At 41.8% G+C, this 27,706-nt stretch overlaps 1 protein-coding gene across 7 annotated transcripts in view; it reads left to right on the top strand.

Annotated features, from left to right (window-relative positions):
- The window catches only part of myo3b (myosin IIIB), a 542,791-nt gene that overhangs the window by 44,535 nt on the left and 470,550 nt on the right, over positions 1–27,706 (top strand). For all 7 annotated transcript variants that reach the window (XM_080199029.1, XM_080199032.1, XM_080199033.1 and 4 more), the window contains 3 exons: positions 25,820–25,924; positions 26,127–26,226; positions 27,144–27,220. In XM_080199029.1, the coding sequence (XP_080055155.1) occupies positions 25,820–25,924; positions 26,127–26,226; positions 27,144–27,220 (282 nt within the window). The remainder of the gene's footprint in view (positions 1–25,819; positions 25,925–26,126; positions 26,227–27,143; positions 27,221–27,706) is intronic.

Raw genomic sequence — 27,706 nt, forward strand, 5'->3', positions numbered from 1 at the left:
TAATCCTTCAAGCTGGATCTGGCATTCCATAAGATCATGGCTGAACTGTGACCTAACTTCACGTACCCACTTTTGTTCCTGCCCCTTAATAGAGGGATTCTTGACGGTGCAGATTTTGAGGCACTTCTGCCTCAAAAAATTTCATGTACTCTTCCAACACAACTATTTTTTATCCTTAAAAATTATTTGTACGTGGATACAAAATCAAAGATTACATGTCTGCGAATGTTTGGTAATTAAAGGTTGGTTTTTGTGTGCAAATTACATACTGCAGTTGCAACACATTCCCACCTTCCTGTATAATAAAATATCAGTTCAAGTAGCTGCCTTCATATTTCCTTAAATTTTCAGGTTTATTGCAGTTCTATGTTTTCATTGACATTTCCACTTCTTCTTCATTCTTCAATCCTTCCAATTGAACTTGATGAAGGCAGTTTTCTCTTATTTATCTGTGGCTTTTGTTGTTTTGAAGCTGATTAAAGATTTAAACATTAAAGATTTATCCCTATTTCGTATTTACTCTTTCATGATTTGATTTCTCCTGTTCTTTGCAATATACCTTAGCTCTGTTACACCTTGTACAAAGAGAGAATGTATTGCTTAATTTGAAAATGTACTAATATTTGCACATTCTCTATGTAACAAAGAAACACAATAAGAATGTAAAAACCAACCTTATTCACACCAATAATCAAAAATTTAAAATATCTGAATGGTGAGCAAAACATGATACCCCTGATTCAAATGAACAGGCATATCATCAAATACTTCACATTGATGAACACACAGCAACATATACCCTGAGTGAGTGATTCATAGCATGGTTATAGCACAGGCACACACTATTGAGCAGAGAATTCCCAATCCAAACTATATACTATATGTTTGGGGGTGGGGAGTAGTTTTTCCTCATGTCATTGTTGCTGCTTTTGCCAACCATCTTAAACTGGTGTCCTCAAAGTATTGACCTTACAATTTATCTACTCAGTCCAGACCTAACATATTTTTGCAAATCTCCTTTTGACCTTCACTTCCCCAAAGGCAAAAGCTTCAATTTCTCCAGTCTATCCATGCAGCTGAAGTTCCTCATACCTGGAACCATTCTTGTGAATCTTTCTTACACCCCCTCTAATGCCTTTCTAGCCTTCTTCAGGTGTGATGTCCGGAATTTGACATACTGCTCCAGTTGAGACTAGACCAGTGTTTTATTCAGATTTGTAATAATTCCTCTACCCTTATGCTCTATATTCCCATTTCTAATGCCCAGGACTGCATATTCTTTACTGACAGCTTTCTCAAAAGGCCTGCACTTTCAATGATTTGTGTATATATACCCCCAGGTCCCTCTGCCCCTCCACCCCTTTCAGAATTGTACCCTTTTTTTACTGTTTCTCCTCATTCTTCTTACCAAAATGAATTGCTTCCCTGAATTAAATCTCACTTGCCAGTTGTCTGTCCGTTCCCCCAATCCGTTTATGTCACCTTGAGATTTATCAATGTTCTCCTCATGATTCCCAATATTTCCAAGTTTGTGGTATCCACAGATCTTGAAGTTGTGTCCTGTACGCCCAAGTCTAGGTAGTTACTATAGATCAAGAACTTAGTACCAGCCCTTGGGGAATCATTATGATCATGGCTGATCATCCAATTCAATAACCTGATCCAATTATTCTTCTCTCAGTTCACCTTTTGCAGGCTAAAAAGACTGGGGGGAGTGACTCATTGCCTAATGTTTGCTGCTATTCAGTATCCTGACACTGGGAGATGTGTAAAGGTACTGCAGATTAATATGCCAATACAAATAACGAGAAATTGTTTCCACTGCTGGGTGGGTTCGGAAGAGAAGGGGGCATACATTTAAGGTAATTGGGAAAAGAACCAGAGGGGAGAGAAAGAAACTTTTTTCTTTACCTGGCAAGTTGTTATAATCTGGAGTGTATTGCCTAAAGGGCAAGGGTGGAAGCAGATTCAATAACTTTCATAAGGGAATTGGACATATACTTGAGAGGGAAAGAATTACTGGATTAAGGGGGAAAAGGAGGTCTTGTGATAGAGTGGTAATATCTTATTCTGGGCCAGACACTCGAAGTCCCGCTTCAGGAGTTGATGGCCATGGAAGGCACGTTCACAATGTGGCCAAACAGATAGATTGATCAGCTGTAAATCAAAGAACAAAGAACAACCCAGCACGGGAAACAGGCCCTTCGGCCCAACGAGCCCGCGCCGCCGCTTCGCCCTACACCTATTCTACCCTGCATGTCTACGAATGGGACCCTACTCAGTCAGATTCAGGGAAGAAATAGTGTCAATTTGGTGGAAACCAATTAGCCTAAGAGCACATCTTTGGGGTGTGGGAGGAAACCGGAGCGCCCGGAGGAAACCCACGCAACCACAGGGAGAATGCGCAAACTCCCACAGACACAGGCCCAAATCCATGTATCTGCACAGCTAGCAGTGCTAGTCACTGAGCTGTTGTGGAGCCCGTCTATCGGTCCAGGACCAGAAATCCTTCCAGTACCCATGATGGTTGATGTTGAGAGAGTGGGAGGGATTCCTAGTCAGCCATACCGCAAAAGGCAATGGCAAACAGATTGCAATACTTTGCCAAGCATAATCATGGGCCCATCCAGTGGAAGTCTGTGGTTACCAGTGTCCACTTCGGGCATGGTACCTGGAAGCGGAAAAGTGGAGGCATGGACTAATTGGATGACAAGTGCCAACACAGGCATTATGGCTGAATGTCTCCATTTTCTCTTCTGATTTTATTTTGGTCCATTTTCATCATGCTGTCTTTCTCTCCTTAAGATATTGAGCTCTGCTGGGTGTAAGGTTTCATTGGCACCATTTGAACTGTTATTCTCTGTTCAAATGCCATTCTTCATGCATAACAAGCAAGACATGCCTGTGCCAGATGCATCATCCAGATGTGAATGTGCTATTTACACATTCTCCCTGTGTCTGCGTGGGTTTCCTCTGGGTGCTCCGATTTCCTCCCACAGCCCAAAGATGTGTGGGCTAGGTTGATTGACCATTCTAAATTTCCCCTTAGTGTCCCAGGATGCATAGATTAGAGAGATTAGTGGGTAAATATGTAGGGATATGGGGATAGGGCCTGGGTGGGATTGTGGTTGGTGCAGACTCGATGGGCCGAATGGCCTCTTTCTGCACTCTGATTCTATGAATCTCCACTCTTAAGTTTTCCTCAAGTCCAAAGAAAAATCATTCATATATTTTTCCTGTCACTCAGCTCACTTCAAATCCATTTATTCTGTGGCTTCATATTTTGCTCACAAACCTATCACGTCACTTTTGGAAGTCCAAGTGCATCACGTTAACCACCTGATCATCATCAACACTCTCTAATACCTCATCAAAAAACTAAAGGAAGTTAGTTAAACATGATTTTGCAGTTACTAAATCCATGCTAGCTTTCCTTAATTAATCCACAATTGTTGAGTGATTTTTAAAATTTAGAGCCATAATCAATTTGCAATAGAGGAAGTCATTTAACCCAGTGAGTTTATGGTGGCTGTCCATGGAGCAGTCCAGTCAATTTTCTTTCTCTTTCTCCTCGCGCTCTCTCTCTCTCTTCCCCCCCCACCACCCCAAATCCCTGTAGCTTTTCAAGTTTATTTATTTCAAGTGCCCTTTGACTGAAGTTGACTCTCCCTTAATTATTTAACTCTAGATTGTGCCTTGTCATAGAGGATTACAGCACGGAAACAGGTTCTTCGGCCCAACTTGACCATGCCCCCCTTTTTTTGAAACCCCTAAACTAATCCCAATTGCCCGCATTTGACTTATATCTGTTTATACCCATTGTACCCATGTAACTATCTAACTTTTTTAAAAGATAAAATTGTACCGCCTCTACTCCTACCTCTGGCAGCTTGTTCCAGACGCTCACCACCCTCCGTGTGGGGAAAAAATTGCCCCTCTGGACGCTTTTGTATCTCTCCTCTCTCACCTTAAACCTATGCCCTCTCATTTTAGACTCGCCTACCTTTGGGAAAAGATATTGACTATCCTTTTCCTTGACCTGTCCTTTTCTACAACTATCTAAACCATATGGCATTATGAACACTGTCTCTTAAATATTCTCCTACTGACCCTTAATTCACCTCATTCCCGAAGACCAGACCCAGCAATACCTCCTGCCTTGTAGGAAGGTTATGTGGATCTTAAAAAATGGTGGATCCAGATGCAGTCTCATCCCTCGTTTGCAACGGATCCACTTTTTGGCAGCAGGGGGAAGAGAGTGGGACGTGATTCACACAGGTAGAAATTTTATCCTGGTATTGCGCTCAGACAGGCTCCATTTTGGCTATTGCGTGGGCCTTAATCTGCATTGTAGGGGGTCATGAATTCAACACCCTTGAAGGGTGGATAAGGTCTGTTTAAGTGTGATGATATGAAGTTTTTTAAATCTCCTGCTGTTTAAATTTGAAAATAAAACAAGCTGGAACTGTCAGTGAGAGTTTTTTTTTAAACAAGCTGCTAGACTGCTTTGGTTAACAGGCTGCCTAGTGTAGGTTAGAGAAAAAAAACTATCTGCTCATGCAGTTTCAATAGGGGTCATTATTGATATTTCCCCACTGGCTGTTGTTATATTATTATGAATTCTTGGCTTAGTTGCAAAAGTTACTCTTATCTCAGTAAGGCGATCTTAGCTTACAGTATGGCTGACGGTTTAAAGGGGCTATTTAAAGGGTAAATTGTGTTTGATGTGGTGTATGAAAAGAAGTTTATTTTTATAAGAGATTAATCACTTGATATATAAAAGTTTTAAATAGGTTTCGTGAATGTGAGTTTTTTCACTAATATGTTTATATTCATGGGAGCTGTATTACATTGTTAGAAGTTCATTTTTTCCACCTCCACATGGCTCCTGAGGTCTACCGATATTGGATGAGTAGCTTTGAAGGTGGCTTGGATAATATGAGTAGTCATGGGAGTTGGTGGGGGCTTAAGGGCTGGAGGGCTTATCAGAATCTATGCTGAGCCCTGCTGCCTCAGCACCAGGCACTAGGGTTCAATTCCCAGCTTGAGTCACTGTCTATGCAGGGTCTGCATGTTCTCCCTGTGTCCACATGAGTTTCCTCCCAGTGCTACAGTTTCTTCCCACACTCTGGGAAGGTGTGCTGATTAGATGCATTGGCCATGCTAAATTCTCCCTCAGTGTACAGGTGCTGGGGTGTGCCAACTAGGGGATTTTCACAGTAACTTCATTGCAGTGTTAATGTAAGCCTTGTGACACTAATGAATAAACTTAAATTTATGTCTAAAACAACTGGAATGAAGTGAGTCTTCTGACCAGTCTGCTCACCCACCCCTCTGGTAGCCTAAGAGTGGTTTCTGAGGTTGGTGGACCTGACTCTATCCTGCCCCAGCTCCCCAAACCAAAATCAGAGCCCTATGGCAGATCTGCCAAGTCTGGAAGTTTCCTGATTTGAGCCACTTGCTTCAGAATAAAGAGTAAGCCATTTAGGACTGAGGCAAGGAGGAATTTCTTCACTGAGGGTGGTGAATTTTTTTGAATTCTCCACTCCAGCGGGTTGTGAAAAGCCTATCGCTGCAACAGGTCCACAGCAAACACCATCTCCCTGGCCCTACACTCTGGAACATTGGATAATAAGGGACATTTATGTCAGACTCCTATTTATGGACTACAGCTTAGCCTTCAACACCATAATTCCAATAAAACTCATCTCCAAACTGTGTGGCCTAGGGCTGTGCTTCCCCTTCTGTGACTGGATCCTCAACTTTGTCACTCATAGACTGCAATCAGTAAGGATAGTAATGACATCTCCACGATTATCCTCAATACTGATGCCCTGCAAGGCTATTCTTGGGTCCTTACTATGCTCTTTATCAACCTATGACTATGTGGCCAAATTCTGCTCCAACTCCATTTTCAAGTTTGCTGATGACACCATTGTTCTGGGTTGGATCTCAAAAAAATGACGAGAAGGAGTACAGGAAAGATAAAGGATCTGGTGAAATGGTGTGATGACAATATCTCTCCCTCAATGTCAGCAATACAAAGGAACTCGTCATTGATTTCAGAAAATGTAATGAAGGACATGATCACCATTGATGTAGACCGGGACAATTGGAGATGGTCAAAAGTTTCAAGTTCCTAGTGTTTAGATCATCAATAATCTGTCCTCGACTCTCCACACCGACGCCACAGTTAAAGCTCACCAACGCCTCTACTTTCTCAGAACGCAATGGGAATTTGGCATGTCCACCACAATGTCATCAATTTTTACAGTTGCACCATAGAAAGCATCCTGTCCAGTTATATCACAAGTTAGTATGGCCCCTGCTCTAACCAAGACTGCAAGAAGCTATAAAGGATTGTGAGCGTAGCCTAGTCCATCACTTAAACTAGCCTCCTGTCCATTGACTGTGTCTACACTTGCAACACAGCAAATATAATCAAGGACCCCATGCACCTGGATATATACTCTTCCACAAAAGTCTGAGTTCATATGCCAACTGACTCGAGAACAGTTTCTTCCCTGCTGTGATCAGACTTTTAAACAGTCCTATCATATGTTAAGCTGATATTTTTCTTCACCCTGCTTGTGGCTGCAACACTATATTCTGCACTCTACCCTTTTCCTTTTCCCCTATGTACATAAAGAGCAGTATGTTTTGCCTGTATCATGCGCAAGAAACAATACTTTGTACTGTATCTCAGTACATGTGATGGAGGGGGGTGGGTCCCTGCAACTCGCTGCTGGGGGAAATAGTGGAAGCAGACATGATAAAGGCTTTTAAGGTGCATCTGGACAAATACATGAATAGAATGGGAATAGAAGGATATGGTCCTCAGAGGGTAGGGGATTTTATTTCACATGGGCAGCATGGTCGATGGAGGCTTGGAGGCCGAAGGTCTTGTTCCTTTGCTGTAATTTTCTTTGTTCTTTGTTAAAATCAAATCAATCATCGAGTATGTTTAAGACAGAGATTGATGGTGAAGTCACATGGGATCAGAAGTGAGCTGGCAAGATGGATACAGAACTGGCTTGGTCATAGACAGAAGGGAGCAGTGGACAGGTGCATTTCTGAATGGAGGGCTGTGACAAGTGGCATTCCTCAGTGATCAGTGCTGGGACCTTTGCTGTTTGAAATATATAGAAATGATTTGGAGGAAAACGTAACTGGTTTGATTTGCAGACGAGACAAAGATTGTGGATCTGCGAATAGTGATGGGGACTGTCAGAGAATACAGCAGGATATAGATCGGTTGGAGACTTGGGCGGAGAAATAGCAAATGGAGTTTAATCTGAACAAATGTAAGGTAATGCATTTTGGAAGATCTAATACAGATGATTAACATACAATCCTTAAGAGTATTTGATTGGCAGAGGGATCTGCGTGTACAGGTATACAGGTCACTGAAAGTGGCAAAGCAGGTGGCGAAGTTGGTCAAGAAGACATATGACACACTTGCCTTCATTGGCCAGGGCATTGAGATTAAAAATTGGCAAGTCATGTTGTAGCTTTATAGAACCTTAATTAGGCTGCTCTTGGAAAATAGTGTTCAATTCCGGTTGCCACACTACCAGAAGGATGTAGAGACTTTGGAGAGGGTACAGAAAACATTTACCAGAATGTTGCCTGGTATAAAGGACATTAGCTATGAGGAGAGGTTGGCCAAACTTTTTGTTCTCATTGGAATGGCGGAGGTTGAGGGGCAACCTGATAAAAGTTTACAAGTTTATGAAGGGCATGGATGGAGTGGATAGTCAGAAGCTTTTTCCCAGAAAGGTAGAACCAATTATTAGGGGGCATAAGTTTAAGGTGCAAGGGGCAAGATTTAAGGGAGAGGCAAGTTTTTTATTCTATAGAGTGTGGTGAGTGCCTGGAACTTGCTGCCGCAAGAGGAGGTGGAAGCAGATACAATCGCGACTTTTAAGGGATGTCTTGACAAATACGTGAATAGGATGGGAATAGAGGGGTATGGTTCCTGGAAAGGCGAGCGGTTTTTGCTCAGTCAGGCAGCATGGTCAGTGCAGGCTTGGAGGGGGCGAAGGTCTTGTTCCCCTGTGCTGTAATTTTCTTTGTTCTTTGATAGATTTCTAGATGCTAATGACGCAAAGAAATCTGGAGATAGTTCAGGAAAATAGCATTGAGGTAGATGACCAACCTTTTATCTAGTTGAATAACAGAGCACACTCAAGAGGCTAAATGTTCTACTCCTACCCCTATGAATTACATTTAGTTTTCCATCCTCATTTAGTTGAGGAAATAAAACCCTATCACCGTATGTTCTATGCAGCTGATAGTTCTGATAACAAGCAGATAAGTACAAGTTATCCTCTTTCCTTTGTCATTAAACAATTAGACATTCAAACCTGCATCTAAATTTATAAGAGCTAGGAGCAGGAGTAGATCATCTGGCCCCTTGAACCTTCTCTGCCATTCAGTAAGATCATTAGCTGATCTTTTTGTGTACTTCGCTCCACTTATCCACCCACTCACCATAACGTTTAATTCCTTTATTGTTCAAAAATCTACCTACCTTTGTCTTAAAAACATTCAGCAAGGTAGCTTCAATTTGTTCACTGGGCAGGGAATGCCACAGATTCCCAACCCTTATTTTGGGGCAATGTCCTATAGTCCTAGTTTCACCTGCTAGTGGAAACAACCCTGTTGCTTCTGTCTTATAATTTTATATGTTTCTATAAGATACAAGATCCCCTCACACATTCTTCTGCATTCCAGTGAGTTTAGTCTCAATCTACTCAGACTCTCCTCATAAGCCAACCGTCTCACCTCCAGAATCTCCTCTGCATCCCCTCCAGTGCCAGTACATCCTTTCTCAAGTAAGGAGACCAAAGCTGTACACAGTACTCTTGGTGTGTCCTCACAAGCAGTTTATACAGCTGCAATGTAACCTCCCTGTTTTTAAACTTCATGCCTCTATCAATGAAGGACAAAATCCATTTGTGTTCTTAATTGGCTGCTGCACCTGCAAACCAACATTTTGCAATTCATGCACAAGGACACCCAGGTCCCTCTGCACAGCAGCTTGCGCCTTATCCTTTACCCTTTACCCTTGTCCTTACCCTTTACCATAACACCATGCACCTTTATCTTATGTATCAGCCTTTTGAGCGGCACCTTGTCGAATGCCTTCTAGAAATCTAGATACACCACATCCACTAGTACCCGCACTTGTAATGTCCTCAAAGAATTACAATAAATTAATTAAACATGACCTGCTTTTCATGAACCCATGCTGCATCAGCCCAATTGAACAATTTCGGTTCAGATATTTCACTATTTCCTGCTTGATGAAAGATTCAAGCATGTTCCCCATTACGAAAGTTAAGCTAAGCAGTCTGTAGTTAGCTGCCTTTTGTCCACTTCCTTTTTTAAACAGTGGTGTCACATTTCTTGTTTTCCAATCTGCCGAAACTACCTCAGAGTCCAGTGAATTTTGGTAAATTACGTGAGCGCATTTGCTATTTCCACTGCCATCTGTTTTAATGCTGTGGGAGCATTCCATCAGGGCCTGGAGACTTGTCTACCTTCAGCCTCATTAGCTTGCCCAACACTATCTCTTTAGTGATAATCATTAATAGGTCCTCACCTGCCATAGCCTCCATGTTATCAATTTTTGGCATGTTATTTGTGCCTTCCACTGTGAAGATTGACACAAAATACCTGTTCAGTACTTCAGCCATTTCCTCATTTCCTATTGTTAAATCCTCCTTCTCATTCTCTAAAGGACCAATGTTTACTTTACCATTTTCATTTTATATATTTGTAAAAACATTTGTTATCTGTTTTTATATTCTGAACTAGTTTTCTCTCAACATCATTTTACTTTTCTTTATAGCTTTTTTTTGAGGTTTTCTGTTGACCTTTAAAGATTTCCCAATCCTCTAGTTTCCCATTAATCTTTGCCACTTTGTATGCATTTACTTTCAATTTGATACCCTCCTTTATTTCTTTAGATATCCATGGCTGATTATCCCTTTTCCTACAGTTCTTCCTTTTCACTGGTATATAGTGGTATGTGTGTCATGTGCTGATTCTTGTATCTGTCCTGGAAGTTTATTGTTATGGCCAGGACTGTTGATTTGAAAAAGTTTGTGTTGTGTTCTCAATTAGTTTCAAATTCAGAGCATATTGCAGGTATATTTTGAATGTATAATGGCTCTGTTAACAAGTATTAACATCCACAAATCTGTAATATAAATACAAAATTCAAGTTTATGTAAATATGGTGTTCTTTGTAGTCAGACATCACTTCCTCTTGCTATTCAAGTTTTGATATCTTAAGAGCTCCAGGGCTCTTGCCGTCAACATGCACAGTTGATTTTAATAAACTTGGATATTCATATGTATTTGCTGGATGTTCAAGAAAAATAACCTTGGTGTAGAGTTATTTTCCCTAGCACTTGTTTTGAAAACATTTGAATCAGCAATAATTTGGATATGAAAAGTCCATTCACGATGATGTTGCAGTTCTTAAACTTTCTGACATAGTCATTGATCAAAGTACTGACTTGATAGAATCTGTATTCTCGCATTTAGTTGCTGGGTGCCTATTTAATTAATCATTGCAAAATTGCTGGTTGTGGTCATTTCAGGAGAGTAAGGCACAGTTGAGTGTTTTGCTGTAGCACAATTGCCATTTGCCCAGTATTTTGGGATGTCACTTCTTTGGATGTACCAGATATCTGATACAATGATGTCATAGTCCCAGTTCTTTTCTGAACTTGCTGTGGGAATGGTGACTTGAGTAGTAAAATGGCAAAAAATCAATTTGTCACCCAATTCTTTGTGAAATGTACTAATTGCCAGTTTAGCTCAGAACCTAACAGTGGGAAATGCAACAAACAGAAAGGGGCAGAGGTCTGATGGATAATATTAAAATCAGGCTCAAATGACATCTTTAAGACTCCAGTGCGATTTTACTTGGAAAAGCTCGAATTTCCAATCAGTGACAAACTTGTTAATAAATCCTAGCTGGATTATATTCACAAATTGACGAACATGACTGGACTCTGCATATAAAGGAGCATGTATTTGCAGGCACTTAGAACATCAAAATATGTATGCTATTGTGAAATCATGCAATTCTGAACTTCCAATTTGCTTCTTTATTTACTTTAACCACCTACAGTCCATCATAGCTGTAGCCTTTTCTTTACTACTTTGGGCACGTATGGGGTGTCAGGGAGGGGTAGTACCTCTAGTGGGGGAACTTGTTATGTCCATTCAGGGTGGCTTGTCCACCCTTTGTCCCCACCTGGCACTCAGCTCTCACCTGTGGCTCCCCGTAGCTATTTGCATGCGACAGCGGCCACACCCTGGGCAATGGCTTCGACGAGCCGGCTAAACCAGGTCTCAACTCTCGGTGAGATAGGGAGATGTCTATCCCAGCATGTGAAGATAGACTCTGGCGGATTGAGCGGACGAGACCAATATGGAAGATCCAGTGGTCAAGAAGGCGGTCTCTGCAAACGTCGTGAAATGCGAAGAGCGGAACAAGACACAAAAGATGTCCTGGTCATCCACTGTACCTAGTCCCATCTCCAGCCATCTTGATTCTTGTCTTGCCACTGGATCTAAATGGGAATTGGGAAGAGAGATTGAGGCTGATGCTGCGTAACTCTCCCTCACTTTAATCCAAATCAAGTGCTGGTCTCGACACCATCATCGTCAGTGTCCTGTTCAATCCTTGAAGTCCTGTGGCGATGGGTGAGCGACGAAGCAGCAGGTGTGGATACACTGGGAGCTGTAGTCATGGACCTGCACACAGGCGGCTCAGATCTAATGGTCGTTTTCCGCTGACCGAAGCAGCAGTGAAACTTGGCGTCTACCTGGACGACTGAGCAGTCCTCTTCAGGAATGCACTGCTCACCTCTGTAGAATGAGGAAGGGGCTAGAAAAGGTGCCCTAAACATTGCCTGCTTCACTACACCCTGGCTAGTTTACCGCGGCTGGTGGGGACCCCATCTTGCAGTCGAACAAACAAAATAAAACACAAGGTGACACTGCTCACCATTGGCACTTGGAACGTGCGCATGCTTTTGGACAACCCTACAGCACACAGACCAGAGAGAAGAACAGCCTTAGTTGCCAGAGAGCTTGCAAGATACAACTTTGACATTGCAGCCCTGAGAGACTGATAGCCAAGTTCCGCACACATGAGGATGGTCTCAACAGGGATCTTGGGTTCATGTCGCACTATCTGTAACCCCCGTGACTTGCCTGGGTTTGCAAAACCTCACTTACTGTACTGTCTGGAGACAATACACATCTCTTTAACCTGTGATCAGTGCTCCTTCCACTCACATTGTCAGCCACTTCAGGTCTTGAACAGCAGGTTAGGTGTAAGGATTTGCATTCTAATCAGTAATCTCTAAACTGTCTGTGCTTTATATGCTCTGTCTGAGGCCAGAACTCTCCATTCACCTGACGAAGGGACTAACCCCGAAAGCTTGAGTCTATTATCAAATAAATCGGTTGGACTAAAACCTGGTGTTGTCAGACTTTTTACTGTGTTTACGCCAGTCCAACGCCGGCATTCCCACATCATGAAACTCATCTTGCCAACGTAGGTCAGTTGACTGAAACTGGAGGTGGATATGCCTTTTTCTGGAGCAGTCGCGGCAGCAATGAGCGTCGTGGTGCTGGAGTTGGATTTGCCATCAGGATGACGGCATGACTGGTTTGAGAATGATGAGGAGATACAGGCTTTACTTGTTGAAAAGCACCGTCTTTGTTGGGCCTGTCAGAATGACTCATCATCAGCTGCCAAGAAAAATGCTTTTACCAGTGCTCGCAGGACAGCCCAGAATAAACTGTGTAAAATACAGGATGCCTGGCTGAGCACCAAAACAGATGAAATACAGGGATACACTGATAGAAATGACTTAAAACGGCTCTATGAAGCCCTCAACACACACACTATGGATCTCAATCTCTTGGGAGTTCCACCCTCCTGAGTACAGTTGGTACAACTCTCATTACAGAGAAAGCTCAGATCCTGCAGAGATGGGCTGACTACTTTGAAGCCATCCTCAACTGACCGTCATCTATTAATGATGAGCAATAGACAGGATTTTCCAGGTTGATATCAACAGCGCTATGGATGACCACCAGTAGTAGCCGAAGTCATGAAAGCTGTCGGTCAGTTATGCAGTGGCAAAGCCTCAGGGGCAGATGCCATACCTGCAGAGATCTACAAAGCTGCTGGTCCTGTACTTATTGAGAAGCTCATCGTGTTGTTCCAGTCCTTCTGGAAGCAAGGATCCATTCATCAGGAACTTAAAGATGCTTCGTTCGTACACTTCTACAAGAGGAAGGGCAATCGGCAAGTATGTGACAACCACTGAGGAATCTCGCTGCTCTCCATCACAGGAAAAACCCTCGCAAGAATCCTGCTAAATCATCTAATCACTCATCTGGAGCTGGGCCTGCTTTCAGAATCACAGCGTGGCTTCTGCAAAGCTTACGGGACTATTGACGTAAATTTTGCTGCACGCCAACTTCAGAAGAAGTGTCAGGAGCAGAATCGCGAGCTCTACACAACCTTTGTTGACCTCGCGAAAACCTTCGACATTATAAGCTGACAAGGCCTATGGAGGATCATGTCAAAGTTCGACTGCTGCCCGCCCCCCCCCCCCCCCCCCCCAAAAAAAATTCATTCAGATGGTATGCCAGTTCCATGATGGCATGATGGCCAGAGTACTGGATGGTGGAGAATCCTCTGAGGCATTCCCAGTCACCAGTAGGTTCAAACAGGGCTGTGTGCTTGCACCCACATTATTCAGCATGATGTTTACTGCTGTGCTGAATGATGCCTTCCAGGACAGTGTTGCTGGAATCAGCCTCAGGTACAGAATGGATGGGAAGCTCTTCAACCTGAGGAGACTTCAAACTGTTACCAAAGTGAAGGAGAACTGTTCTGAGAGACTTCCTCTTTGCCGATGACTGCACCCTATATACTGGCTCAGAGCCAGAGATGCAAGTCAGTATGGACAAATTTTCCATGGCTTGTGACAATTTTGGACTCACCATCAACATTAAAAAGACTGAAGTCATGCACCAGCCTGCTCCTCATGCACTGTACACAGAACCCATAATCACAATCAAAGGGCAGAAACTACATGCAGTGGACCAGTTCGCTTATCTTGGCACACCCTCTTCCAAGCAGTGACTATTGATACAGAAGTTAACTGCAGAATGGCAAAGGCAAGTTCTGCTTTTGGTAGACTGTGCTCCATTGTATGGGAACGTCAAGGAATCAGCCCAACATCAAAACTGAAGGTCTACAGCACTGTGGTACTCACTACCCTCTTGTATGCCTGTGAAACGTGGACTGTGTATCGAAGGCATGCAAGACAGCTCAATCATTTCCACGTGACTTGCCTTCACAGAATATTATGTATCAGAAGGCAAGAGAAAGTACCAGACGCTGAAGTTCTCTCTAGAGCAAGTCTACCATCAGTCCACACACTGCTGATGAGAATGCAGACCCGGTGGGCAGGTCATGTCACTTGTATGTCAGACAAGCGCATATCCAAGCAGCTCCTTTTTTTGGGGAACTCTCTGCTGGAAGATGCTCGCATGGAGGGCAGAAGAAACATTTCAAAGACACACTCAAGGCCTTCCTGAAGTCGCTTGACATAGACACGATCACTTGGGAAATGGTGGCACAAAACTGCCCTACCTGGCGCTGTCTCATCCAAAAGGCTGTCAAGCTTACAAAGCAAGGTGTATTGCTGAAGCACAACATAAGTGCGAGCCATCAGTCCAGAGCCATCAGCGCAACAACTACAGTGTCGACACAAGTCTGTCCAATATGTGTCAGAACATTCCGTGCCCAAATAAGCCTGATCAGTCATCTTCGGACACACCGCAACCAGCCTCAAAATAACTAATGGTGTTGAGGTTCTCATCGATGACGATGGGCGAACAACTTCTTTGAATGGGCAGACAGTTGAAGGAAGAGAAACTGCAGCCTCAACAACTAGGACAAACATCTGGTAGACCTGTTAAAAGGCAGCAGGTAAGGGGAATACTCAAAGAAGCTCTAACCCTGCCCAAAGGGTCGTTAGACCATGTTCATTTCTTGATTATTTTGCAAGTGCAGTGTACAAGATGGTTGCACTTTACCAGGCAGTTGGACTGTGAAGTTTTGTTTTTTCCACTGGCTGCCGAAGTAGCCTTCACCCTTAACCTTTCCGTTACAGGTTCTTTTCGTGCTTCTTGTGATGACATCATCCATGTGCCCTATTTCACAGTGCACTGCTGCACTAAACCACACTGGTTCCCTGTCTGCAGACCAGTATGTTATCTTCCCGATGAACACCGGCAACTAAAATGAAAAAGTTCTGGAATTGCAGCAGTGTACGGCTTCCTTCATAATAGATTGCACTCATTTTCTGGTGCCCTGATAGCTACCCAAGTCAAAATATCCTGACCTTTTTCTGAGCTAGCAGATGAATTTTGAATTTCTCCCGCTATCTACTTGCTGAAAACTCAGCTTACTAAATTAAGAGCCAGTGTATTTTACATTTCTCAGAATTACAGTGACATTTATTTGATGACTAACCTTTCTGTAGCAGAATGCACTAAAAATGACATTGCCATCAGAATGATGTTCAATAAAAAAAACGCAATATGAAGTGTGCTGTTTCTTCCAACCCCATCTTGAGAGCTAGCTATAGGGAAGTACTCCTGGGTTCACTGTCCACTAGCAGCAGCACTGACAATGTGTAAGATTGAAAGGACCCTAATCTCAGTCCATCACTCACAAAATTGGTTTACTTGAGGAATTATGATTTGCTCAAAAAGAAATAATGAAGGAAGAAAAACATAATCAACATACGTATCATCCAGTTGCACTATTTAAAAAAGTACATAACATTAAGTTAAACATTTCAAGTTTTATGCAAATATTTTACTATTGAAGCATCAGAGCACATAGAGGACTGGATTTGACATTCCTCATTGACAAGTTTGAAGGTGGAAACGGTGTTCATAAAATCTAGCACATGGTTTTCACCACCTTTCTACCTTCTCTGACTTGTATGAAATTTTATGAGTTTGAGAGAGGCATCAGGTCTCTTAATGGCCACTTAAGCCTCATTCCACCTCTGCTACTATGTTACTCATGGCAGGGAGGGGAGCCACATAATGTAGGAAACCCAGCATCTTTGGCTGCACTGGCTGGCGTTGGGCAAGGTGGAGAACCTCCTTTTGCATGTCCCCTGTGCCCAACAGAGACTGCCCTCAGCTTTGACAAAGGGACTCTGAACATCTGGACTTGAAACGTCAGCTCTTTTCTCTCCTTACAGATCTGCCACACCTGCTGAGATTTTGCAGCGTTTCCTCTTTTGGATTCAGATTCCAGCATCCATAGTAATTTACTTCTATAGAGACTGTTCCAAGCCCACCCCTTGCCAGCCTAACCACAGTGAAACGTCACCCCTTGCCTTAGTGTATGGTTCCAGTGACAAACTCCATTGGGAACTTCCTGTAGTCCCAGCAGCGGCCACTGTGCTGGAACTACAGAGCTGCTGATCACTCATTGGCTGGCAGCTCTGAGGCAGAAGTTCCAGTTAAGAGCCTGCCTCTAGCCTATTAATGTCATTACTTCAGAACGGGCAGCTATTCTTTCCTGTGAGTTCCCCACCATGCCTTCTTTTTAGGGTGTGTGGAGACTATGCTGACCCATTAAATTCAGCCCAAAAACAGTTTGGGTTGATTGGCTTTTGCAATGTTCTGAAGTAGCACTTAAAAAAAAATGCAATGCAGAGGGAAAAATGAGTGCTCATACATTGCTTTTGGCTAACGTTGTACCTGATTTTTTCCAATGCTTTTTGTGACATCTGCCCTTAAATTTAATCTAATTGAATACTGGGCTTTGCATCATATTTAATCAGTAATGCTGAATGCTATCCAGGGCAAACCTTCAGGGGTAAACACTTGGTGCTGCTAATTGCAAAAATCCATCAACCCGAAAGAGCAGATTGGTATTATCCAGATTAGAGTCATAGAGCTTTACAGCATGGAAACAGGCTCTTTTGTCCAACTAGTTCATGCCGCCCAGTTTTTAAGCCAGTCCCAATTGATTTGATTTATTGTCACATGTATTAACATACAGTGAAAAGATTTGTTTTTTGCACGTTATACAGACAAACATACTGTTCATAGAGAAGGAAACGAGAGTACAGAATGTAGTGTTACAGTCATAGCTGGGGTGTAGGGAAAGATCAACTTAATGCAAGGTAAGTCCAATCAAAAGTCTGACAGCAGCCGGGAAGAAGTTGTTCTTGAGTTGGTTGGTACATAACCTCAGACTTTTGTATCTTTTTCCCAACAGAAGAAGATGGAAGAGAGAACGTCCGGGGTGCATGGGGTCCTTAATTATGCTGGCTGCTTTGCCGAGGCAGTGGGAAGTGTAGACAGAGTCAATGGATGGGAAGCTGGTTTGTGTGATGTATTGGGTTACCTTCACAATGTTTTGGAGTTCCTTGTGGTCTTGGGCAGAGCAGAGCCATACCAAGCTGCGATACAATCAGAAAGAATGCTTTCTATGGTGCATGTGTAAAAGTTGGTGAGAGTTGTAGCTGACATGCTAAATTTTCTTTGTCTTCTGAGAAAGTAGAGACATTGATGGGCTTTCTTAACTATAGTGTCAGCATGGGTGACCATGTCAGGTTGTTGGTGATCTGGACATCTAAAAACTTGAAGCTCTCAACCCTTTCTACTTCGTCCCCATTGATGTAGACAGGGGCATGTTCTCCTTTAAGCTTCCTAAAATCGATGACTATCTCCTTCGTTTTGATGCCATTGAGAGAGAGATTATTGTTGTCGCACCAGTTCACCAGGTTCTCTCTCTCATTCCTGTACTCTGTCTCGTCATTATTTGAGGTCAGACCCACTATGGCAGTGTCGTCAGCAAACTTGAAAATTGAATTGGAGGGGAATTTGGCCATACATTCATAGGTGTATAAAGAGTATAGCAGGGGGCTGAGAGGACACAGCCTTGCGGGGCATTGGTGTTGAGGATGATCGTGGAGGAGGTGTTGTTGCCTGTCCTTACTGATTGTGGTCTGTGAGTTAGGAAGTTTAGGATCTAGTCGAAAAGGCAGGTGCCAAAGCCCAGGCCATGGAGTTTGGAGATGAGTTTCATGGGAATAATGGTGTCAAAGGCTGAGCTGTGTCAATGAATAGGAGTCTGACGTAAGTGTCCTTGTTATCTAGGTGTTTCAGGGTTGAGTGCAGGTCAGGTTGAGTGCAGTTGCCCGCATGTAACTGCCTAAGTGCTTTTTAAAAGATAAAACTGTACTCACCTCTACTACTACCTCTGGCACCTCATTCCAGACATTCACCACCCTCTGTGAAAAAATTGCCCCTTTGGATCATTTGTATCTCTCCCTTTAAACCTAGGCACTCTAGTTTTAAACTCCCCTATCTTTGGGAAATGATGTTCACTATCTACTTTATCTATGCCCCTCATTATTTTACAGACTTCTGTCAGATTATCCTTAAACTTCCTATGGTCCAGGGAAAAGAGTCCCAGTTTATCCAGCCTCTCCTTATAACTCAAAGCATCAAGTCCTGGTAGCTTCCCAGTAAATCTTTTCTGCACTCTTTCTAGTTTAGTAATACCTTAGTTATAATTTATTAAATTCATAAAATTGGTTTGCTGTTTAAGAACCTTTTGCTGCTTCATTACCTTTTATACTTAGGATCAGAAGTTGAATTCTGTTGTACTGTGTTACCTGCATCTCCATTTGAGATCTGGGTTATGTGAAGATAGATAAAGGAAAACAGCTACAAGCTAGCTCTTCCATATATTGAGTTGGCACAGGTTAGAATTCATTTGACACTGAATGCTAACCTCTGCCAACTCAGTGTTATGGACAGAAAGGGATGGTGGGGCTAATTTAAACAGCACTAATTTCTCCTCTCGCCACCCTTCCTAAGCAGAATGGTGTTTTTGATTCGCTTATCCACCTATAAGCGGCGGTGTATTTCCGAACACTTCAGTTTTAACATGATCCAATTTTCTGTTAACCCCACAACAAACTTGCGATAGGATGAACTCAAAAGGTTAGTTTAATTGTGCACATTCAAATACAGGAGAATAGCAGTGTTTGCATTCATACAATAAAAAATGGACAGAGAAAAGAAAGATTTACAGTGCAGATGCCGCAGAGAAAAGACATTCAAATGGGTCCAGAACCAAGATCCAATAAGATATTTCTTCCGCAAGTTGACAGGTGAAGTGTCATCTTGATTTGGGTATTCTACAACTGATCATATTATTAATGGGTCAAAATCCTGGAATCTTTTAGTTTTTTTGAGAGCACCTTCTGTAAAAGAATTGCATGAGATTCAAAGAGAAGATGCAATGTCACTTTCTCAGGACAATGCCAGAAATAACTTTTCACCTGAAATGATATCAGAAAATTCTACATCAATGATCAGATAATGTGCACTTCAAAATTCTAGTTCCTGTGAAGAAATTATCGATTTGTGAGGCTGAAAAATCCCATGACGGAAACTACAAAGTTTCCATTCATTATGTTTAAAACAGTGTCCACAGGCACAAAATTTAGAAATATGAAAAGAGATGAGTTGTGGAAACGAAAGCAGGGAAAAATAGTGATTAGATAATTATGGCCACTAAATATAAATAAGGTTGAACATCAGTTGGGATTAGCTTCCGCTTTTTATTCCTCTGTTAATTGTGGGAGGATTGTTTATTTACACTATTGGGGTTTCATTAAACCACTTGCAATTTTGTTTACTGTCAACAATTGAATGTTACTTCTGCAACCGTTAATTTTCCAAGGAACAAGGAACTTTGTCTTTGATACATTTATGAACTTCCTTGAGTTTATTCACTACAGCTATCCATTATCCTCATATTTCCAGTATCCTTTATCACCAACTTCCCCAGGACAACAAAATCTTTGATTTGTTTTGAGCAGTATAATGAAAAATCTGCTGCTGATATAATAGTCATACTCATTTCACAATGTTTATATGAAGAATTCTGTCCTAATGTCACCTAATGTTCTCAAATCTAATGTGCAAGAAGCAGAATGCAAACAACATGTACCTCAGATTTTAAAGAATCAGAAACTAATACAAATTGCAGACATTTAAAACAATAAATTAATTCAATACTCTTTTTTTCCATTTAGCCTCCTGTCAATACTTGTCAGTCCATGGTAAAAGAAATAGAAAATAAGTTTACACAATTGCTTTTGTTGATATTTTTACTTGGAGGATACAGCCTTAATCAAAATGGTCTCAGGGTTATCATTTGTCAGCTGAAGAGTGGTAATCCCTAAACCTGTGCCACTTTGGGGATTGTGGCTAATGAGCATTTCAATGCCATCAGCTTTTCTGTGCAGTGTAGGGTCTGATCAGTTCCATGACAATGGTGGTAAAAAGGCCATCTAAAGGTAACATTTGGTTATTTCAGACTTCAGTCTGGCTAACTCTATTGAACCACCAGATTGAACCAATGCAGTTTGCCTGCTGATTTTAAATGAGATTGGAGTCTCATCATGACCAGAGCCTCTTGGCTGTATGCCCAAAAGTTAAATTGAAGACAACTATTTAGATAGATGAAGGATTAACCTCACCATGTTCCAAGCACACTTAAGGATTGGGATGACATTGATTTGTTCCCACAACATGTCATGTTGTCTCAACATCTAACTAATAAGTAACAGACATTGAGCTGCTTTCCGTTCAACTTCCTTTTCAGTTAATAAGGACCCTGTATTATAATTTGTATGATTGTAAGACGGCTGTTGTCCTGCAGGATAATGGGAACAGTCCTAATGTTTTAGGGTATCTGCTTCCAAGGGGTTGATAGATGATCTGGAATTTGGTTCTCAATTAAAGTGGTATTGAGCAATCATTCTCTTTATCTCCACTGTACTCGGAGCTCGTAATTGCTTTGTCTTTCATTCAAAACTGTTTCAGCAGTCTTGGGTGTTCTTGAGGACTCAATGTAAGTTTGCATATATAAACAACAGCACACATTGTAATTGGAGGGTACAATGTTGTGGACATCATAGAGATGTGGCTCCAAGGGGAATCAGAGGTGAGATCTGAATATCCAAGGATATGTATCCTATCGAAAGAACAGGCATTTGATTAGAAGAGATGAGGTTGCCTTGTTTGTAAGAAATAAAATTAAATCATTAGCAAGAAGTGATATAGGGTTGGACGGTGTAGGATTTGTGTGGGAAGAGTTGTGGAATCGCAAAGGGAAAAAGACTGATGGGAGTTATGCACAGACCCACTAGCAGTAGTCAGGATGTCAGACCGAAAATAAATCAGGAGATAGAAAAGGTGTGTAAGAAAGGCAATATCACAGTAATCATGGGGGATTTCAATATGCAGGTGGACTGGGAAAATCAAGTTGGTAGTGGATCCCAAGATAAAGAATTTGTGGAATGTCTACTAGATGGGTTTTTGGAACAGCTTGTGCAAGAGCCCACTAGGGAAAAGGCACTTCTCGATCTAGTGATGTGTAATGAGGCACACTTGATCAGGGAACTTAAGATGGAGGAACCCCTAGGGGGCAGTGACCACAATATGATAGAATTCACCTTGCAGTTTGAGAGGGAGACATTGGAATTGGATTCACGGTGCTACAATTCAGTAAAGGAAACTACAAGGCCATGAGGGAGGAGCTAGCCAGATTTGATTGGAAAGGGAGCCTAGCAGAAACAACAGTGGCACGTGTTTTTGGGGATAATTCAGAAGGCACAACATAAATTCATTCCCAGGAAGAAGGTAGGGCATTGGGGAGAGGTACAGAACAAAGAGATCTAGGGGTATGTGTTCATGGCTCCTTGAAAGTGGAGTCACAGGTGGACATGCTTGGTTTCATGAGTTAGAACATTGAATACAGGAGTTGAGATATCTTGTTGAAGTTGTACAAGACATTGGTAAGGCCACAGTTGAATACTGTGTGCAATTCTTGTCACCCTATTATTAGAAAGAATATTAATAAACTAGAAAGAGTGCAGGAAAGATTTACTAGGGTGCTACCGGGACTTGGTGGATTGAGTTATAAGGAGAGACTGAATAGATTGGGACTTTTTTCTCTGGAGCATAGGAGGCTGAAGGGTGATCTTATAGTGGTCCATAAAATAATGAGGGGCATAGACAAGGTAGATAGTCAATATCTTTTCCCAAAGGTAGGGGAGTCTAAAACTAGAAGGCATGGATTTAAGGTGAGAGAGGAGAGATACAGAAGTGTCCAGAAGGGCAATTTTTTCACACACAGGCTAGTGAGTGTCTGAAACAAGCTGCCAGAGGTAGTAGTAGAGGCAGGTACAGTTTTATCTTTTAAAAAGCATTTAGATAGTTACATGGGTATGATGGGTATAGGGGGATATGGGCCAAATGCGGGCAATTGGGATTAGCTTAGAGGTTTCAAAAACAAAGGGTGGCATGCATGAGTTGGGCCAAAGGGCCTGTTTCCATGCTGTAAACCTTTATGACTCTAAGAGGAAGCATGTTAAGGGGAGGATGAGGCAACTATGGCTGACAAGGGAAATCCGTGATAGCATAAAAGGAGAGCAAAGAGCATACTGTGAGATGAGGAATAGTGGGGATTGGGAAGCTTTTAAAAGCAAGCAGAGGACAACTAAAAAAACATAAGGATGGAGAAGATGAAATATGAGAGTAAGCTAGTTAGCAACATAAAAGAAGATTGCAAGCGTTTTTTTAGATAAATAAAAGGTAAGAGAGAGACAAGAATGGACATTGGACCACTGGAAAATTAAACTGGAGAAATAGTAAGGGGGGACAAAGAAATGGCAGAGGACCTGAATGGGTATTTTGTATCAGACTTCACAGTGGAAGACACTAGTAAAATGCCAGAACTTCGAGAGTCAAGGGACAGGGATAAATGTAGTGTCCATCACTAAGGAGAAGGTGTTCAGGAAGCAGAAAAGTCTGAAGGTGGATAAATCACTGAGACCAAATGAAATACACCCCAGAGTTCTGAAGGAGATGGCTGAGGAGATTGTGGAGGCATTGGTGATGATCTTTCAGGGGTCAGGGAAGATCCCAGAGAACTGGAAAAAGGCTATTAACTCCCTGTTTATGATGGGAGGGAGGCAGAAGATGGGAAATTATAGGCCAGTTAGCCCGACCTTAGTTATGGTAAGATCTTGGAGTCCATTATTAAGGATGAAACTGCAGAGTACTTGGAAATGTATGGCTTTGTCAAAGGGAGGTCATGTCTGACAAACCAATTAGAACTGTTAGAGGAGGTAATGAGGAAGTTAGGCAAAGGAGAGCCAGTGGACGGGATTTATTTGGATTCCCAGAAAGCCTTTGACAAGATGCATTACAGGAGGCTGCTAAATAAGCTAAGAGCCAATGGTTTGAGAGGCAAGGTACTGGCATGAATAGAAGATTGGCTGACAGACAAAAGGCAGAGAGTGGAGATAAGGGGATCCTTTTCAGAATGGCAACTGGTGACTCATGGTTTCCCACAGGAGTTAGTTTTGGGGCCACCACATTTCACTATATACATTAATGATATGGAAGATGGAACTGAGGGCATAATTGCTAAATTTATGGATGATACAAAGATATATAGAGGGAAAGATAGTATTGAGGAATTTGGAAGACTGCAAAATGACTTGAACAGGCTAGGAGAGTGGGCAAAGTAGTGGCAGATAGAATACAATGTGGGAAAATGAGGTTATGCACTTTGGTAGGAAGAATGGAGACACAGAATATTTTCTAATTGGGGAAAGGCTTTGGAAATCAGAAGTACAAAGGGACTTTGGAGTCCTGGTTCAGGAGTCTCTTAAGATTAACATGCAGGTTCAGTTGGCGGTTAAGAAAGCAAATTCAATATCCACACCATGGCAGTGGCTGACTTGCCCTTTTGCATCTGGAGGTTAGCGCTAAGCAGTACTCACCTCCTCACTTACCCTCACAATTCATGGCACCTGAACAATACTTCAGCGGCCAGTAGTGATTTGCACCCATGTGATTTCCTGCTGGGGGGCTGGGTACATTCTGAGAGGGGGAATGATTGCATGCCAGATTTGCTAATGAGTTTGAAATCAAGTCAGTCTCATGCTAATGAGCCTCACATGCTTTTGGAGTGAGATTGGTTTGTGCCAGCTGAAAGGGACCAGGAAGATCGCAAGCCATTTGACACAAAGCTCGCCTTCGGGTTTGCACGCAATTTTCCTGGGTAAAAATGATCTGTACCAGGCAATGGGCAATTGATGCGGATTCTAGTGGACTCTCAGAAGTTTTGGGAGGGTTAGTAACACTTGGCACCACCCCACTGGGGTGGCATGATGAAGTGGCCAATTAACCATCTTAACCTAGCATTCATTCACCACTGACAATGGGGTTTGATTGTGCGTGCACTCGGCACTTCAGTGTAGACATCAGTGACAGATGTTGCCCCAAGCATGGGTCTACAAGGGCACCTTTTAATTCATGTTGGCCTTCCATTTTGCAATTCCAAGCTCCACTCATCTTTCAGACACGAGCAACTCATTAAATCTGTTCCTGCACTTGATCGAGGTTCTTGCATTGACCACTCAGCTACTTGTGATATCTGTCTGCTACCTCCACCCATTTTTCCTCTTTAGGCTTACTGGTCACTTCCTCTGCAGGGAACACGTGGTCTCTCTTTTCGCTAACTGCCTACAAAGCGCCTCTAAGGAGATGTCGCTGAATCATGAAGGGACTCTTGCTCTTGATGCAGCCATTCTTCAGTTTCCTTCATTGCTATAGATCTCCTTTTTCCTTGTGTTATTAGTCTCTGACTTGCTGCTCATGTGCCTCTAAAAACAGTGTGGAAGTTCCACCACTGGCCTTTTGGTGCTGCCGTCAACCCCCATTCGCCTATCCCCAACATTGGGTCATCTGCCCTTTTGGTAAAATTCAGTAAGAAATCTCACAACTCCCAGCCACCTGACGAAGGAACAACGTGTTCTGAAAGCTTGGGGCGTTTGCTACAAATAAACTTGTTGGACTTCAAGCTGGTGTTGTGAGATTTCTTTCTGGTAAAACAAGCAAACAGGACTTTGTGGTGTATGAAGGAATTTTATTATTTTGAAAAGTGATTATATGAGGTGAGTAATTTATTTTTCTTTAATTGTCTGTTCTTCTTTGATGAGACAGAAAATAAGTGCCTTGCTCCCAATTAATGTTACAGTCACCTTGGACAATTCCTTTTATGATTATTCCTTTTTCCTCATGGGAAGCACCAGACTTTCATGTGGTACTTCAGAGAGTGCTACCCTTGAGATCGGAACTCAGTGCACGGAAGCCAAATTGATAACTTGCTATTCTGTGGTTCCATATTTCAGTATTTTAATGAGCTGTGCTGCCCCATTATATCATTTTGAACAATAGAGTTTAAGAAAATTAGAATTGTTGGATTCTTTAGGTTATGTAGCAATACTACCTTGTTGTAATATTACCAAGTATAATAAAGTCATTTGACAATTTGTTTTGCTGTGTCAGTTATATCACGTGGTGCTATTTTTTATATAGTGAGAACAAAAATTGGAACATTGCATTCATTTCACAATATGTGACAAAGTTGTCCTGATCTCTGATACAAAAGTTTTATCTGGGATGTTTTCTTCATTAAAATGAAATCAGTTTGCTTTGTAAGTTGATTTTTTTACCTTCTATGCAATTTTTCCAGTATTTTTCTTGTTTTTTATTCACTTTTCTGTCATGTGCTAGAATGAAAATTTTAAAATGAAATGACTACTAACTAATAGGAATGCTTCTGACACTTTCACAGCTGTGCAATGGAGGTTCTGTCACTGAACTCATCACAAATCTACTGAAGCACGGTGAAAGCATGGATGAAGCACTAATCTCATACATTTTGTATGGGGCACTTTTGGTAAGAACTAAATGACAACAGAGCGTGTCTCTGTTACGTATATTTTCTTTCTATGGAAAAGTATTAGACAAAATGGACTTGTGTTTAGAGTATAGTGCAGTACAGTTACTGAGCATGCATATCAGATTAACTTAATTAATATATTTCATAAAGAATAATTGTTTCTATATAATTCCACTTCAACTTTCCACATTTTCTGCAGGGTCTTCAACATTTGCACAACAACAGAATCATTCATCGTGATGTCAAGGGCAACAACATTCTCCTGACAACAGAAGGAGGAATCAAGCTGGTTGACTTTGGTAATGTCTATTTTCCATTTATTTTCTCTGAAGTTTGCATGTTAGCCATGGGCTGCAATGTATTGCCTGCTTAGACAGTGTGAGCTTTTCTGTGATGCCACAGGCAAAGTATATTTTGCTTTTTGTGTCAGAGGATTGAATTTAACAGATGGAGTACCTAAGGAACTGTTACCAAATAATCTGCCTGCTCAAGAATGTTGGATGAAAACTGTCTGTTCTTAAAGTAAAATGATGAATAAAACATCTTACACATGCCACCAAATGTGTTCTGTTTACTTGACTGTGTTGCCAAGCTTCATGGTACAATTACAACAAACTATTTCATGGCAGTTTTTGTTATTTTGCATCACGGTGCTTGATTTTTTTTGTAGCTGAAAAGGAATGATGGTTCTCTGTTAAATGACTGAATAGCCCAAGGCAATACTAGTCCCTCTGTGCAGAAGGTAAAGCAGGCTCGGCACCAAATATAACTGTTCCATTTAATTGCTGAGCTCCCGAAGGTAAATTGTTGGAAGTGTGAAAATATAGAACAAAAATGCCTTGGAGAATTAGTAATAACTGCCTTTTACTAATTTAAGGTAACAAATACACAAGGCTGTTCACCTCTACATGTCCTCCTCCTGTGAGGCTGATTTTTCTCCATGACAACCATTGTCACTGCAGTTCTATGTACTGCTTATGTGATACGTTAGTCTGTGTCGGTTTTTCTTTACTCTGGTGAAATATTTTACTATAAAGAGAGTTACCAAGAGATGCTTAAACTCTCAGATGGTTGGTAAGTTTAAATATCTGCCTATGGTGGGATTGCAAATCAACAATAAACATTAAAGTAAATGTATTAACCACTTCATTTCTGATATTTTATAATGTGTTTATTTTTGAATCAAGAAATTAATCTTTGCATTTTTGTTGAATAGGTGTCTCAGCTAAGCTTACAAATGCTAGATTACGTCGAAACACATCCGTGGGGACACCCTTTTGGATGGCACCTGAGGTGGGTTGCATTTTAACTTGCTACTTGCTTCTGCTTCTGAACTTTGTGGTATAAATAGTGCTAAGAAAGGGAACGTGAATAGATTAGGAATGGCATTGGCAAACTGTAATGTTGAGCCTTGCTCATATTATTTTGTGATAGCAACAGCAATAGCACTAAGCATATGAGCATGTCTCTTTGATAATTGGTGTTTTCTTTTACCTGAGGCATAATGACCAATTACTGTCAATTCAAGGTTGCTATGTGCTGTTGCTGTTGATCAACTGGCCAGTTAATTTGAGATAGCTCAAACTTTCCCAGATTTTCTTGTATTGAAACAATGGCCTGAACTTAATGTTTGGTGTGTGCACAAAGTCAGTAAAACTGCGTTCTTGATGCATTTTCATGATGGGTACTGATTAAGGCCTGCCCGGCATGGAATGCACTTTCAAGTTGGCCTGGCAATTTGGGCTAGGACGTGAACAAGTTGGATGCGAGGTTCAATAG

The sequence above is a fragment of the Carcharhinus amblyrhynchos genome, chromosome 11 (assembly GCF_965287045.1).
Source record: "Carcharhinus amblyrhynchos chromosome 11, sCarAmb.v2.hapA, whole genome shotgun sequence".
NCBI classification, from domain to species: Eukaryota; Metazoa; Chordata; class Chondrichthyes; order Carcharhiniformes; family Carcharhinidae; genus Carcharhinus; species Carcharhinus amblyrhynchos.